The 16,881-nt window shown below is 37.3% G+C and overlaps 1 protein-coding gene across 5 annotated transcripts in view; it reads right to left on the bottom strand.

Annotated features, from left to right (window-relative positions):
- The window catches only part of PRKCE (protein kinase C epsilon), a 301,037-nt gene that overhangs the window by 184,417 nt on the left and 99,739 nt on the right, over positions 1–16,881 (bottom strand). For 4 of the 5 annotated variants that reach the window (XM_080588243.1, XM_080588242.1, XM_080588241.1 and 1 more), the window contains exon 2: positions 13,531–13,594. In XM_080588243.1, coding sequence (XP_080444369.1) covers positions 13,531–13,594 — 64 coding nt within the window. Of the gene's footprint in view, positions 1–13,530; positions 13,595–14,664; positions 14,877–16,881 lie in introns of those variants that run through there. The other variant, XM_080588244.1, reaches the window with a different exon arrangement.

Raw genomic sequence — 16,881 nt, 5'->3', positions numbered from 1 at the left:
GCAAACAAAGTCGTAGCATGTAAAAAAGACAAAGGACTGGGCAACATTTAAATCAGAGTATTTACCTCTGTTTCAGTCACAGCTTGCAGTACTTTCCTTAGTACAGTCACTACAAAAATCCACAGAGACAATGAAAGGACTTGATCTTTCTTCCCTGTCTAGCCTTGCATCTTGCTTTCTCTTAAGTTTTCTTAGAAAACAAACAAACAAAACAACTAAAGTTCCAAGTAACACAAATGCTCTATTCAGTCATTTTTATGTGCAGAGACTGCCTTTTACAGTGGCAAAACGTTATTATTTTTTCCTTCACAGGTATAAAGCATCGATGAAAAGGCTGTAGCAGAGAAAAGGAAAGAACAGACTCTGAAGGGATAAAGGAACCAATTGAAAACAAACTGCACTGAAAGCTTTACCTCGTAATTCTAATAACTCCTATTACAGACAACAACCATTTACCAGAGTATTTCTATTCTTTCAGCCAAATTACTTCAGCAGGAAGGTGGGGAGGTTTGAGGAAGGAGAAACAAGCAACATTTGCAAGTATATAAAATCATACTGCATTTTGATAGTACTACAAGCATAAATACGGTATTCCTACCAATGAGCAGATCACTTGGCAGGAGCATTTCTAAGAATATGTTATGGTTAGAAAAATCTCTAAAGGAAAAAACAAACAAACAACAACAACAAAAACCCACAACCACTGTAGTCTGGGATAATGATGTTCCAATGTATTCAACTTTGGCATTACGCAACCCACATTTAGTGAACCATACGCCTTGAAGATCCATCACAGACAGAGCCTACCAAATTATGAGCTCAGCTGCTGTTACAAAAATAATAAAAAGGTTTCTGACTGTGCAAATGTAACGTGCAGAACCAGGCAACAAAGCTTCTGACCAATGCCAGGACTACTGCTCTTTTATCTGCAGCTCTTTTACCTACTTTTAATGTAAAATATTTTTAACTATGTATTTATTTAACCTAGTTATGCTTGCTTATAAAGTACTCAAATTATAGTTTTATTCCCTCACAGCATAGACAGGATTACTACTGAAAAGGAGAAAGAAATGCACACATTTAATGGTACCAAGTGCCCAGTAGTAAAACAGAGACCAAGAGTCCCTGTTGATGGTGGCCACATTCAATATCGACAAGGCTTTTCCATGAGTAGTGTTTTTATTACTCATTTTAATCTCTAATTATTGGGACTCTCACTCTACTTCATGTGTATTCTCCCAAAACAAGAGCAAGGGCAAGTATAAATTTTGCTGATTTACAGAATAAAGATTGTATTAACTTTCTTCAGAAGCTTTATCTTGAGTGAAATTCCAAATTATGCACCATGGCTTTTGAGTATTGTTCACTCACCCTAAATATAAAGTGCAAAAGACTGAAATGATTTAAGATCCTGTGGCAAATGAGTACAGTTAATGCGTCTGTCTTTTTAGTACATCTGCTTATTATTTTTAAGAAGTCTAAGAGTTTGAAATTCAGGCTATTACCTAAGAAATAATGATGGTACTTTTCAGCTGAATGATTGATTCTTTTAAATAGCTTTTAAAACCTAAAAAATGTTTTACCGCCACTTAATATATTAGCATACTTTCTTTTATACTTATTTGCAATGGGTTCATGGAACAAATATGCAACTGTACGCAGATTTTGAGCCTCTATTAAGAAGAAACTTTCCTAAATTCACTTCTCTGTTTCCAGCTGTACTCATAAATATTTTAACCTTTCAAGACTATACTCAAAAAATAAATTGTTTTTGAGACTCCACATGTTTACATTACTGTAGAACTCATATTTTAAGAACGGTATGAGATTTTTAGGCTATGTTGAAGACAGTAAACATTTGTCTAATGATGTTCAGAGAAGACATTAACACTCCCAAAGCTTTCACAACCTCACTGGTAAATGTAAAGGCCAGGAACAGAGCCAGAATTTGTCTTTAACTTGTGCATTACCGTATCTGTTCAGCCCCTGATCAATTAATCAATAGTGACTATACTTTGACATTTTTCTCAATGACACTAACAACAAACAGAATTGAGTATTATTAGGGGGCAAGTGGGTGAAGATGGAACAAAGTGATTCAGAGCATGCTACTGCAACAACAACAACAATACAGAGCAAGAAAACAAGCAAATAACAGAGTATAGGCTAGGTATTTTATGAAGTGCAGTGAAACAAAACCAGAAACTACAAAAGAAACACATACACATAAACTATATTAACACATTTTTCATATCATATATCATGTTATGCAAAGAGTGAAGGATTAATCTACACTTACTGTGTCTTATGAAATAGCTAGCCAAATACAGACTTCAAAAATTATGTATTTCTATTCCAAGTCTTATTACTGGCTGGTGTTTCCCTTATGTACAAAAACACCACTATAGTTTTCAGTCTGCTACTTTTCACATTTTCTTCAAAAACATCCTAAGCATATGTAATGGTGATATTAAACACAGCTATTCCAAAGGCCTTGAATAATTTTGTTAGGAAAAAAACAAAAAAACACAAAAAAAACAACATATGGAAATCAGAGCATATACTACATAAATGGTGAAAAGAGAGACAGCAATTTGAAACAAGATATATATATGAATTTCATTATTTTTCTATTTCAGTCTAATGCAATTTTCCTTAAACAAGTACAAACTCTTATAGTACAATACAAAGGCGCCTTTAAACCAAATCTTCTACCAGTGTCTTGCTCCCTGTGAAGCACTTGTTTTGGCAAACAGCTAGAAGCCTGCCAAGAAAAGGTCATCGATCTTTGCCTGAAAAACTCGAGCCAGCTTTATACAGTAAAGGCTTATTACAAACACAATGCTTACCAGATGTTCCATCAGCTAGCTGGATGCAATCCAAGGGATGGCTATAAATCCATGGAGAGATGTTCATTGGGAAGGCACTTGCCACAAAAATTGCATAAGCACCCATTGGCAAACCTATTCACTGAGCAGCACGATTTAGGAGTATGGTTCACCAACAGACTGAAACGTCACCTGGTACTGATCTGTATTTTTGCTAATGCCTTTAAAGAGAACTGGCTTTGATCAGTTAGCCTGCAAGGTGCATTTTCCCAACTTAATGCCTATGCCATTACCGAAGTCAGCATAATTCGCATGTGCAAAGAACTTCATGTGTACTGTCATGCTATTATTTCACTGTTCCTCTTTTGGTTCTAAGGCTTTTTAGTTATTGTCATTTGGGTAACAATACACAAGTACCTGTTTTTAAATGCCATGCTAACAGATTTGTTAGCATGTTAATTTTGTCTCAGGAGAAATGCATCACCTACCCCATCAACACGTAATTATGCACAGGAGTTAGAGAAATTACAGATATCTACTGATATTAAATACTACCCTGTTTTCCCAGATCTGTTAGAAAAAGTTAAAGCTGTTTTAGCTTTAGAAAATGTCTAGTTGAGAATTGTAACCTTTCCATTTTAGTGTAAATGTATACGTTTCATTTATAATGGTTGTAATATTCTCCTTGGCTAAAATTTAGTGATTAACAAGCAATAAAAACCTCAAACAACCCAGCTGTTCTTGTTTTAGAACAACAAACCAGAAACTCAGGATCTGGATGGACAAAGCTTTCTTACAGTTGTAAAGACAGTCATAAAATATGCAAATAGCTCCAAGAAGAGAAAGGAAGAAAGAAACCTAGAAAAAAAATCATTTTTGAGATAAGCTTTCATACTTTAACACAGAGGTATTTTAAGATTAAACCAAATAAGTCCCAAGAGAAAAGATTTATTAGTAATAATTTTGAATTATCCCTCCTAAGAGGAGAAAACGAAGCTGCAGCAGAAGCAGAAAACTTTGCAAATCAGAATTTAAGCTTCTTATATTTCTTTGGTTTTACCCTTTTTACCCACTTGTGGTTTGAATAAGTTTTGATCTTTTGGCGTTGAAAACACGAACAGCTGAATGGGAAAAAAATCCCTAAACCCTACTGACATAAAACCAAAGCTTCAAAGGAAATAGGTTCTCAGTTGACACACTGTATAATGAATTTTGAAAACAAAGATTCTGGGTACATTTAAAGCTGGCTTGCACATTGCTGCTTGCTCTTGTTCTGTAAAACAAGCAAGTCTACAGGAGGAAAACTGAAAACATAGTAGTGTCCTAGCTTTACCCAAGCTATGAATAAAAATGTCAGATCAGGCCTTTCGAAGAAGCAGAGTCCTGCTTACTGGGACTGAACAGAAGAGAGCAACAGGTGTGTGCCTGGTTTCTCTGGTTGTATATTTTGCTTTACATCAAAAAGGGAGAAAATGACAATAAGGTCACTACAAACCTTATGCTCCTGAGCACACAATGTTCCTGGGAACTTGCAGGAGAAGCTGCATGTGTAGAAGAGCTCTAACCTATAAACATACCCAAGTCAAGCAATTGAATAAAGACACCATTTTAACTCCAGAAAATGCCACAGCCTCAAGTCTAGAAGTGCAAAGTTCATGGGGTTTCCTGAATCTAGGTAAACAACTTTGCAGGCATCAAGCAGCAACTTTACTCCTCAGACACTTCACAATTTTTCTCTGGAGCAGAAAAACTGCCTTCCCCCAATGCCACAGCAGATCTATTTGTACAATTCTTTCCACTCCACCTACAGCATCACGGAATCTGCAGAGGCTTGTAAGGGCTTAGAGCGTGCCTTTGCTTCTCCCCAGACTCCATGTGGGTAGCCATCAGACTCTTGTGGCTCTTCCCAAGCTGCTTCCAATACATCACCTTCCTCTTAGACATTAAAGTATGGAGGAAAGTAAAGATGTGTGTTGGATGCTTGATCAAATTTTGGATTGCAAAATAAAAGATATAAAGGTCTCTGCAGTGAAGCTATTAAGTGACTTTGCAATTCTTCTTTACGTGTTTACCTTAAGCATGTGGGTTATGGGTTATTAAAAAGTAGGTTGTCCATCCATCCTCATTAAAAAATCAATTCAGAAATGAGGCGACCTTTGCAAAGGATTGGTTAAACTAGCAAATACAAACTAATGCGATAAAGAAAGCTGAATCCTGCGTTAAAAGTGTCAAGTGCTGTTCTTCACAATGAAAAGCTTGAAACTTTCTTTTATAGAGGTGTTACTGCCAGGAGGAATAGCAAATGTGGGCTTACAGATATATTTTGATGGAATAGATGTTATTGGTGTGAATAAAGATGAATTTGTACCTCCAAAAAAAAAAAAAAAGAGAAAAATGTTTCTAATGTTTCTAATGTTTCTAATGTTTCAGAGAGGTAAGCTCCTCTCCACCTTAGTGGAAAAGTATTCTGCTGAGATTTAACTATCTAGGAATGTAAGAGAAATTCAGAACAAATGCAAGCATTCCTTCACAGGCTGCTCAATGCAGCAACTGGTGGCTACTAGAAACTATTTCATTGTCTGCCTGATGAGCCTGTTGGAGTTCGTATTTTAAAACAAAGCTCACAAAATAAATACAAACAAAACATGTCAAAACTTGATGTAAAGTGTTCTGAGTAAACACTTCACTACCACTGATGTACATTCATTCAATCCAGGTAAGTGACGGAAATAACTGGCTAGAATAACAACCAGTGAGTACTGAAGTAGGGAAGGAACAGGTTCATGGGAGTTGCCACCTCAGAGTTCACGGAACTCTGGTAAAGTTTCTTTGGTCAGTATCTGAACTTTACAGAGCTTTACGCAGTTGGTGGTAGCAGCAGCCTCCCTTGTGACAACCCACTCCTGACAGCAGCAATTAGAAGGATATAAATACATAATTTTTCAGGTATTCCCTTTCACAGAGTACACGTCAGCCACTAATACATCTTGGTGTGGAGCACACAAATCACATTCGATTTCCCTCTCTGGTTTTACCTGCACATGCTGAGATAGCAAAGGGCTGTACAAGATGAGCTGCAATTGCAATGACCAGCCTTAGTGCCTGAGAAGATCCATGAGCACTTCACAGTTTCTCAGCACCAAGGCACAGTCAGCCTTCTGTGAAACTGCACAACAGTTCCAGTAAGGACGGCGGAGAACAAGTGAAAAAAAAAAAGCAAGTAAATCACAGAAGAAGCTATAAGGATTCTCCCCCCAAACTGCACTAGTAGAGAGACTCACAACTCCAGAAGACAACCAAATGCAGTGCCAGCACCTGAAGGCCCATGGTTGAGAGCAAGGCTGCAGAGAAAGCAGGCCAGTGGCCAGCACTTTCCAAAAGCTTCTCTTTCAACAGCACCATGACTTGGCCTAGTCCCAGAACAGCAATGATCAAAGATGATGATGATAATAATAACAACAACAACAACAATAATAATAAACTGTCAAAAGTGTATTTGCAAAAGCAGGCTTTAATGAAAGAGAACTCCCTTCTTCACTAAAATAGCTTGCTGAAACAACCAAACAAAAAGTCTCATTCCTGGATGAACGTCATTCAGACTTGCAGATCTCTGGACAAGTACCTCCTGCTGTTCTGTCTTCAGACAGTGAATAGCACAACCAAACCTCATTTTCAGTGTCCATTTAACATAACAGGCATAATTAATGATGATAATGATGACAAAGAAATTATCTAAGGAAAAGTTCTGACAAACATTAAGAATTGTAGAGACAGTTTTCAACCCGTGGGTATTTTCTGTTAACAGAGCTTTGGAAAAGGATGCTACACATGGAATAGAAATACAATTTTACTTGCTGTAGTGGTTCTACCAAAGCTGGATGCCTATAATAAATCCTGTGGATATTCCGATTAACAAGCTGTCTCTATGTTAAAGGTTTATCAACCATGAGACACAAAAGTGACATTGAGAAGCATACTCTGGCACTACTTTCCTTTTTTTCCTGAAGAATGTCTGCTGTAGTTCTGCTGTAATGTATGTCAATCAGCAATACCTGTACCTGCCAAACTGACAGCCTTCAGGTAAATGAGCTAAAGAACTGGGAAATCTCTTCTAAATTCATATTTTTTACTTAAATGTTAAATGCATAACCTGATGTAGTCTGAAGTCTAAGGACGTTGGTGGATATTTCAATGCAAAAGGCCAAATAACCTACACAAAATCATTTGTATTCATGAAATATTGCCATCACTTCATCTAACAGGTTTTGTTGTAAAATATCACCCTAAGTTCTTCATCCTGGGAAATTTAAGTCTTACAAGCAGATGAATCTGATTAGATGAACATACTAGAAGACATAATCTTCTATGACTATGCAATTTCTAGACATAACCCAGAACTTAACAACAGACTGCTTTCTGCAGTACCTACCACCTCCAGCATGAGCTGTGGCATTTTATTGGAATCTGACTGCCCACTCTAAGGTGAAGAATCTGCAATCGTACAGAAAGACAACTCTATAAGGTACATTTGGGCATCTAACAACAATAAATAATCATCACAACTGATTAGACATACCATGCAGGAAAAGTTTTAAATAGTTCTTAAATTTTTTATTACATGTTGCCTATAATAAATAGAGTTAGAACAAAAAAAAAAGTCAAGGTCATTCTGCAAGTCATTCTACGGTTACTGATTCAATACTGACATATTGAAAATAGAACTTAATTTGTAAGTGGTAGAGAGCTACCATAAGTAGCTATATGCATTTGTGTCAAACGCAAGCCAATAATTCCAAAGAAAGAAGAAATCTACAATGACAAATGCGGCAAGGAGGTCACAAGCTTTTAAATATAGCAGCATCTGTCTTTCAGTCTATATAAAACTGAGTTTGTTGAAAATGTTTTTAATCATTCGTCAGGCAATTTACCTCTTACCCATTTGATGGCCATCTGCTATCCCAGTTTATAAATTGAATCGTTGTGTCATCGCATTACTTGTGTTTTAAATGTTCAGACTGCCTTTGGACCTCAGTCAGCTAGCTCTTAAATATTTCCAAAATCATTCAGAGAATTTCACTCACAAAATTTTATAAGCACTAAAATAGACATAAAAACTACTGCGAATGCATGTCAATAAAACAGACAATGAGTGCACTTCAGCCTAGAAGTAATACCTATGGTACAGCAACAATGAATTAGTGTAAAATATCAACATGACCTTGGATGTGGATCAGCAATGAGGAAACAAACAAGACAGCATGTTTTATAAAAGTCTCCTATGCATCCACAGACTGATAAGTAGTCACACTCTTCTCCATAGCTCTGGCAGAAGTTGAAAATATGAGACTAAAAACCCATACAATCATTACATCCAGTTTGTGAAGTAACAGAGAATAGCTATGATAAACCTTTCCAAAGGAACTTACTTCTAAACACTGAGCTATTATAAATGTCTTTCTTATACCTATAAATATAGGTATTCTATATAACTATATCCGCTGTAACTACAGCAGAGTTTTAACAGATGTTTGTTTAATAGCAGAATTGACTGATTACATGCTTTGCAAGTCTGACAAAATATCCTGGCATAGTTTATTAGAAACGCTTATTCTTTCTTAAAGATCCTATGTGCTTGCATATGGCAGAGTATATGGTTCAGTGAAAATTCCAACTACTACTACTGCATGCTGAGTCAGGCCTATAAGAGCGATATTTCTTTCTATTTGACCAAAGGGTTTTCTTTTTAAAATATCCCTTAAAATTCCGAGTGGGATGTTACTTGTTAACATTTTAAAAATCGAATAGAGGTATTAAAATTGTAACCAAATATTTGTGTAAAAGGGACTTTACTAATTAACTGTTGCAGTTATTTTAACCTGTGAATGGATACCTTACTGTGTAACTATATTTGGGAAGTTTCCACTGACACAGCTGTTTGCATTCAAGGGAAACAAATGCATATTTACTCTGAATGCACACAGCCCTTTTTAAATGAAATAAATCTCTAAAAGGTAAATAATCCTGCACATCAATTTTGGCAAAGAGTGTGTAAAGACCTGAACCACAAGTGTTACGGAAATACAAGTCATGTAGTTTAAAATGGAGAATTTATAAATATATTTTAAGAGCTGTTTTCTCTCCCTCTTCTTCCTATATCCATATCAGCAAAATGTGCTGAGTGTTTTGGAGAACTGAGTTTGAAAACACAGTATAGGGATGTCTGTATTTTCACAGAAAAATTTAAATCCTAACTTTTGAAGACATCACCTTCTGCGTGATAAACAGTTAATTTAGCATTTTATTTTCTGTATGTGGGCCAGACAGTTCCTACTATGGAATTTACAAAAGATTGCTAAAATAAATAGTTACTCACCCTCCCTCTCAGTGCAGAACAAACATTCCAAAGCTATAAGCAGGCTCCAAAACAGCCTTAGTTAAAAAAAAAAAAAAAAAAGAAAAGAAAAAAGAAAAAAAAAGAAAAAAGAAAAAAGAAAAAAAAAGAAAAAAGAAAAAAGAAAAAAAAAGAAGTGATGATAAAAACATTTCTGTTGGGCTTGTTTTTTAAGGGCTTTTTATGTAGTTTACTTTCCATTTCTCAGTATTTGTGCTTTCCAACGTTTTTCTGGTTGAAAGACTAGAATTGAATGGGAACGAGTTCTAGAAAATGATGTTTTCAGAACAAATCCAAATACCTTGAGATTTGAACAATCCATTGTGAGAGCTGTCATTGCTGCAAGATATCCAGTGGAGAGCAGTCTAAAGCACTGGGCTTTCGAGGTTGCCCACTCACAAGTGCAGCGTAACTGCCACAGTACAGCTCCTTCTTTAGGCATCTTCTAAAAGTAATTTCACAATATAGGAAATGCAAGAGAAGCTGACACAGCTCTGCAAACTCCTGTGCATTTGTAGCTTGTCTTCAGAATGGGAGAAAAACTACAAGCAGCAAAGCCAACAACTCAACCCTTCTTTCTATGGTTCCAGATAAAAATACCTTTCAGATTCCAATGCTGGTATCTAACAGTAGCTCTCAAGAAGTCTAGCAATATGACAAGGAGAGGCAGAAGTACTCTTTACCTCCCTTCATATTGTCGTATTTTCATCTTTTTCTGTACACCTACGCCACACAAGCGATGAAAGTCCATGAATGATTCCATTACAGAGATGGGAAGGACAAGTTGTGTGCTTTTGTCAAGGAAGTCAGATTATAACAATGAACTGTTTTTATTGTTTTGCCACACCAATACAAGTAGTGCAGAGGGATAAGCAATCTGGCAGCTGCAACTAAGGGACAATTTAATTTTGAGACATCTGCTAACAATGTCTTACGTCGATATTAAGTAAAAGCTTACTAAAACTGTTGAGAATATACTACTAACATACAACTTCTTTATCCATCACTTAGGATCTTATACATAAGCTTTTAATTTAAATAATTTATTCAAGTAGGCAGTCACTTGCAGAATTGGGGCTTTTGCTTCTCAGAGGCGATTTAATAGCAAAGTTTTCTTCCCATATTAATAGATTAAACTAATTAAGTCAATTTTACCAAAATAGAATTTGGATATCTATCTTAAAAATCTTTTAGAGGTGCCAAATTACTGAAGCTACATTACCGATTGCTGGTAATCAGAAACTTGCATATACCACATAAAAGAAACAAGATCAATTTCAGTACACAGAATTACAAGACAGTACTGGTTTACAAGAATACACCACATCTTAATGGATGATATATTTTTAATTGCCCATTCTGTGAACTTAAAAAAAAAAAAAAAAGACACATGCAACATGACTGATTCCTCCAATTTAAAATGTTACTACAGCTGTTTTTATTTTCCTAAATTGACATTTTCTCTCCCAAGAATCAATTGTGAAACTGTGATAATAACAGGACTTAAAAGACTCAACAGGCAGCTTCTGAGAATGCACAATTGTTTTATCTTATCATACAAGCTAACATTTCCAAAACCAGGCAACGTTGGGTTCCTAAACACACTGATAGGCCATTTAAAGAAGTAGTTAAGACTCTAAGCACTCAGAAAACAGCCTAGCAGGATTCACAAATTTAATTAGGGTGCATAACTCCCACTTGAAGTTGAGTACTGTGCACCTTCTCATTACATTATTTACAATCTTCTTTAAGTCCCATTAGGCACCTTTCTGATTTGCTTGGTACTCTTACATGTTTGGGTGACAGCCTGCATGCAGTTCCTACAGCTTCCTGTTTAATTAGCAGTGGTGAAAGTCCCTAACTGTGGGTTTGTAAAATGTAGATAGGTTTAGATATGATCCAGACGTCATTATGCTTGCCCATTACCTTCCTCTGTTGGAAAAACTAACTTCAGAGGGAATTCTGCCTGAATAGACTGAAGCATCAAGCTTTTGGTTACCACTAAGTTTTGAAGACCACTGCCAAAAAGTTCTAAAATTTAAAATAAAACATTGCTTATTTTTTATTAAACAAACAAACAAACAAAAAAACCACTCATGGTTTTATGTCAGAATTCACACAGCATGAAGAAAATGCTATATACTCAGTTACCATTTACAGTGATGACTGGAATTCAAAACCAAGGCCCTGGTTAACAAATTGGGTCAAGAGCAGCAAACACCTGAAACAACCCTAGCTACTCAAAAGTCATGCATTTGAGCCTAACCTTTATTCTAGGCTTCTTTTATATTCAACCAACACAGATCAACTAAAATGAACTGCCCCATTGAAATGCATAAAATACATATCAGATGCATTCTCTTTACATAAATATATATGTATATAGAGAGATCAGATGAAATACACATTTTTGGAACAAATAGAGTAGGTTAGTTTCAGTGTGGGTGTTTTCTCCCTGCAAAAGCATGCATACAGTGGTTATGTTAAATTAGTCATTTTACTTTAAGACAGCTTAAGCAAGAGGAGACTCTTCCAAAGTTCGCTAGGCCTCAGCCCTAGTAAACTGGTCTAAAAATAGAATTTCATAGTGCTGCTAACAAAACACCATAAAACAAGTTTACGGACTGTTGTACAAAACTGGTCCAATTTCCCTTGTGAGGAAAACCATAGCTTTCCCAGAGAATTTTGTAATGCTTTTACACAAAGCTTTTCCATGGTTACTTATTTGATAGGAAAGCTCTAAAAGTACTACTTCATTTTGTAAGCAAAACAACTTCTCTAGGGTCCAACCAAATTCACCCTAACTGAAGCCTCTGTCTTCACATAAGAACATATTTCATCAGCTGTTTTCCTCAGAGGTCTGTTTCCACATGGATTCTCCTGTTCTTATGCTCCCCTTCTACACTAATACAGTGGCACAAACTATAGTTCTGCAAATTTCTTTCCAAGCACTGCTAAATTGTCGCAGGGTAAAGCACCAAATAACATAAGTGACATTACCATAGACTTTTTCCCCCTGTATAAAAGGTTACAGAGTGTTAAAGAACTTTTGAAGAACAACTAAACACCATCTTCCTGTCCTTCGACAATCCAGCTCATCTGAACACACCTTGCAATGCAGTAGTAATGCTATACTTGCCTGGGTATCAACCAACTATACGTGGAAGCTTGGAAGAACATCTGCTTGCCAACACATCTCAAAAACCAATACTGTCAACCACATTTTAGTTGTACCATTGACATGAGAATTAGCAAGATATGTAGAAACTGCTGTTAAAGCAATGGCTACAACTTCAATATGTAGTAAGAAAAAAAGGCAAAGCATGTTTTATGTGGGTACATAGCTAGAAGACGAAGTCTAAATATTAGTTTGCTTTGTTTTTAAACATCGAGATGTAGTTCAGTATGTGTTTTTGCAAGCTACTGTTAATAATTGGTCAGAGCACAGCAATTCATTACAAAGAGCAGAAATATAAAACACATTCTTCCATTGTTTCTTAACTGTGCTGGGCAAGATAATTTCATTTCATACCATTTTCTATTTCAGCTCCTGTCAGGGGTTGCATGAAACTTCTTTATGTACTCTGAATGAAAGATAACCTTGTTTAGCTGAGCTCTGTAAGCTACTGGGGAAAACTGATCAGAAGACATCACTTAAAACAATCAAACCCAAATGAGCCATCCTCATTTCAGAAGGTTCGGCTGTCATTGAGAGCACGATCAATACACACAACAGAATTGCTTCTTTATAAACTCTCTTATTCCTGCCGTATACCACCTGACTCCGATCCTAATTAAACAGCAGAAAAATATCTTAATTTCTTTCTTTATTTTTTTTCCCAATATTTAACTGTCATAAAAATGAAAACACCTCTTATTGTTACAATGTTGTGCTCATTACTTTACTTGGAAAAGAAAATAGTGGAAAAATAGCAAATACTAGTATTTATGAAAGCAAATAAACTCTTTTTTCCCCTCTCCGACATCTCATCATTTCTACCTACATAATTGGCTAACATTCTTCCAAAAATAAGAATTTGGAAGTTTCTTTTAGAAATTAATGATTCTAAACCCCTCTAATTTGATTACTGTCCTTTTAGTCAGCATTGTTACCGTTGGTGATTAACAGCTTAAGATGAACTGCAACCGCTCACTGACTCACAGGGATATACATCAAAATGTACTCACTTTAACTTGAGATTGTACAGATTAAGAGGGCATTGGTATAACACCTTCTCTAATACTTCTGTTGCAGATGCCCTTAAAGATTCCATTCATGAAAGGATAAGAAAAAATATTTAAAGTCCCTACCTTCACCTGATGATCCTGAAAGGTCTATGATGACATACACTCTCCCTTCTGGCTCCAAGTCAATCTGCAATCAAGAAGAGAATTAAAAGAAAACTTAGAATGGCTCCCAAAGCAAGTGATTGCACATGCAAGGAAACCCAAAGTTTCCAAAACTTGTGAAGCCAAAGTATAGGTAGAACACGGGCCAGTCTATAGTTCACTACTAACAGAGTCTCCTTTTGCAAAGAGGTGTTGAGGCACTTCTACAAAAGGACCTTTCACCTCCCTGAAGTGAAAAAGAAGCATGTACCCTTAGCACTGAGAAAGCTTGAATGCAGTGAATTTTACAAATCAAATATTTAAAACACTGTTCTTGGAAATAGTGGTTTTTGTATGGCAGCAGTCAAGGAACAAAGTTAAATAGCAGTATCAAGTAACTTTTTGACTGTAATTTATACTGAGCCCAGCTATGCAAATGTGAAAAACAACACTGTAACCTATTCAGATCCCAGCAAGACAGATCAGCTCTGGTGGAAGAATAGGGGTAAAAATCAACACACAGCTCGTATAGTGGGTTAACACGTGTTTATAATACTCCCTTTGTATCCCCAGTGGGAGAAAGAAATACATGCTTTATCCCTTTTCTCTGAAATACAAAATTAATTTATTTCTGCAATGGTAGATTTTAAGGAGTCTGCTTTTGTAGAGATCACTTTTGGCATGAAATATGGGTTCTCAGTATCAAGCTGCTGTATTTAAATGCTTATTCCTATAGCCTGCACAACCTTCAGGTATTGCATTGATCTCATTACAAATCCTTATGTATTTTACCACATATTTACCACATCATCATTCCTAATTACTGCTGGATTTGTGTATCTTCTCGGTGCCCCACACATTACAGACAATTTTTGTAGTCATTTTTCTCTCAAAAATTAAACTAAAATTAAACTAAAACACTTCATAATCAATAGTTTTTAATGTCATGCTGCAGTTGTCACATAATTTCATAGGCCGCAAGTGAAGCCAACATGGTATTCATTAATGCTATATTTTCATTCCATTTTGGTAAGTAAAACACATAAATCTGCAAACCCAAAGTCATGGCACCTCAGTCACAAGGACCTCATCCACCAGTGCTTGCCCATGTCCTACCTCCCCAAAAAGGTGCAGCGCACAGAGGCAGCCCCAGCCCAGGCCCGACCCAGTGGGTCCCATGGCTGGGCAGGGAAGGGCTGTGGGGAGCTGGAGCCCAGCCCTACTACAGCCTCTCTGGGGCAGAGCCCTGGGTTGATATGGGGACCTCGGCTGACAGGGGGAATCTAGGCAGAGGGTGGGAGCCTCCTAAGCCCACACAGCAGTGCCTGGGGCTTGCAGCCAGAAGTAGGCTTCCTGCGCCCTCACCTCACCGCACCTCCTCCCATTCCACGCCACAGGGGAAGGTGGGCCTCGTTTCACCAACCTCAGCCACTTTGGCAGACACAAACTATACTCAGCTGCCTCTGAAGTCAGTCACAAGTGACCTTAGGACATGGCTCTAGGCTGGAATAAGATGGCAATCAGGAGATCATTAATTGACATTAATAACTTGGGAGACCACTTGGTTCATCTTTGCAAGTTAGCAAGTAAATGAACACGCAAAACAGAGCTTGGCTAACACATAAGATATCCTTTGATCTTTTTGACAACCACAACTTGAATTTAACTATTAATGATAATTCAGAAGCTTAATAACTAGACAACATATTACATCACCCAGGTGAGGATGTCATACATTTCTTCATGACATGAAAGCAGAACTTGACGATTAAGACAGATGAAATGATAATCTCAGGATTGTTTTGCCAAGAACTGGTCAGTTTTCTTTGTAAAAGACATTCTCCAAAAGGGCCATCAAAACTTGAGCCTGTAGAGAGCATTTGGAGTAAACTGCAGTTGAAATCTGTCCACGTAGGGTGTAACAGAGACCCAAACTCAGTGCTTTCCTGCCAATCCGCTCAGCCAGTGTGCCCAGCGGCTCGCTACACTGTGGTGGAAGGAAGGAACGAGACGCCAGGATGTCCAGTCTGCACCGGGCTTTGTCTGCCTGCATTCAGCAGGTAGCTTCATGGGGCTACATTTTTTGTCACTGTCCTTCTGCTTCCACCTTTTCCTCATCACCTGGGAGGACCTTTACAGCAGAGGTTCTCTGCTGTTTCCCTCTCCTGGGCCACAGCTGTTGAATCCATCAGGGTAACATATGCTCCCCCTTCCACAAACCAGCTTTTCACAAAAACCCTTCTGTGACTTTGAAGAAAGAGCCGGTAGACAAATTCACAGGTCTGATGTCACCGGACCCATGGATTAAGACAATGATCTCAGCAGCTGTATTTTAAATAGACAAGGCAGGAAATCGGTGTTAGCAAGGCCAGGGGTTACTCAGAGGAGAGGAAAATGAAAGCGTGGTTGAGTGTTTTTTCCATAAATAAAGTGTTCAATATTGAGTAGACATTTTTAACAATTTCTGAACTGGCAGCATGAGGGGCGGGAGGGGGTGCTTTTTGTTTTAAATATAGCTACTGATCTTGAAATACTGCTCCTCTCCCGTAGCAATTTTTAGACACAAAATGTTAGATCAGATGCACAGGTGGATGGATAGACTTTGATGTCTATGTTGGGGGCGGCTTTTGAAAAACTGCTACAGTACTCAACAGATGGCTGTATTAAAGAGGCATGCTTAATGCTCTGTTTCTTTCAGCATTATATACTGTTTGGCTAAGCTTTCAGTAAAGTACATGATGCAGTTAAAATCCCAGTGTGCGTGCACACACGTGCACAACCCCAACACCGTCCCTGCAGAAGAATCATGCATCTGGAGGAGTTGAAGACCACCATCACAGTCTCCCTTCTGCTCATTTATTAAGTACAAACAGTGTTATGAACAAGCCAGGAAAGACTGGAGCACTGAACCTAAGTTTTCATTATCCATCAAGTGGACTGTTTTCATATACAATTTATTAAAAATGACGCCTAATGATTTGATTCAGAATTTTTGCTGATGTTCTGAGCAGAACAAGTTATTTATAAATAAGGGATTCTCTTTTACAAAGAAAAGATTTCCCAGTCTTAAAACGCTGTAACACCAATGAGAACGAAATGGACATATTCTTTTTTTTTAGATTTATAAAATACCCCCATTTCATTTCAGTAAGCACCTATGCTGACAGTCTCATCAGCCACATGAATCAGTACTTTTGCCAGGAACTGGCAGCAGCTTAGTTGCCTCAGCTGACCTTACGTATGGAAGATCCCTCCCCACTCCCTCCACCCTCCCCCAAGAAGCATAATCCCCCAAACTGATAGGAAACCTTATGATCTCAGGTCTTTCATGTA

The sequence above is a fragment of the Anser brachyrhynchus genome, assembly GCF_964034855.1.
Source record: "Anser brachyrhynchus genome assembly, chromosome: 3".
Classification (NCBI taxonomy): Eukaryota; Metazoa; Chordata; class Aves; order Anseriformes; family Anatidae; genus Anser; species Anser brachyrhynchus.
This window is presented reverse-complemented; position numbering and strand designations above follow the sequence as displayed.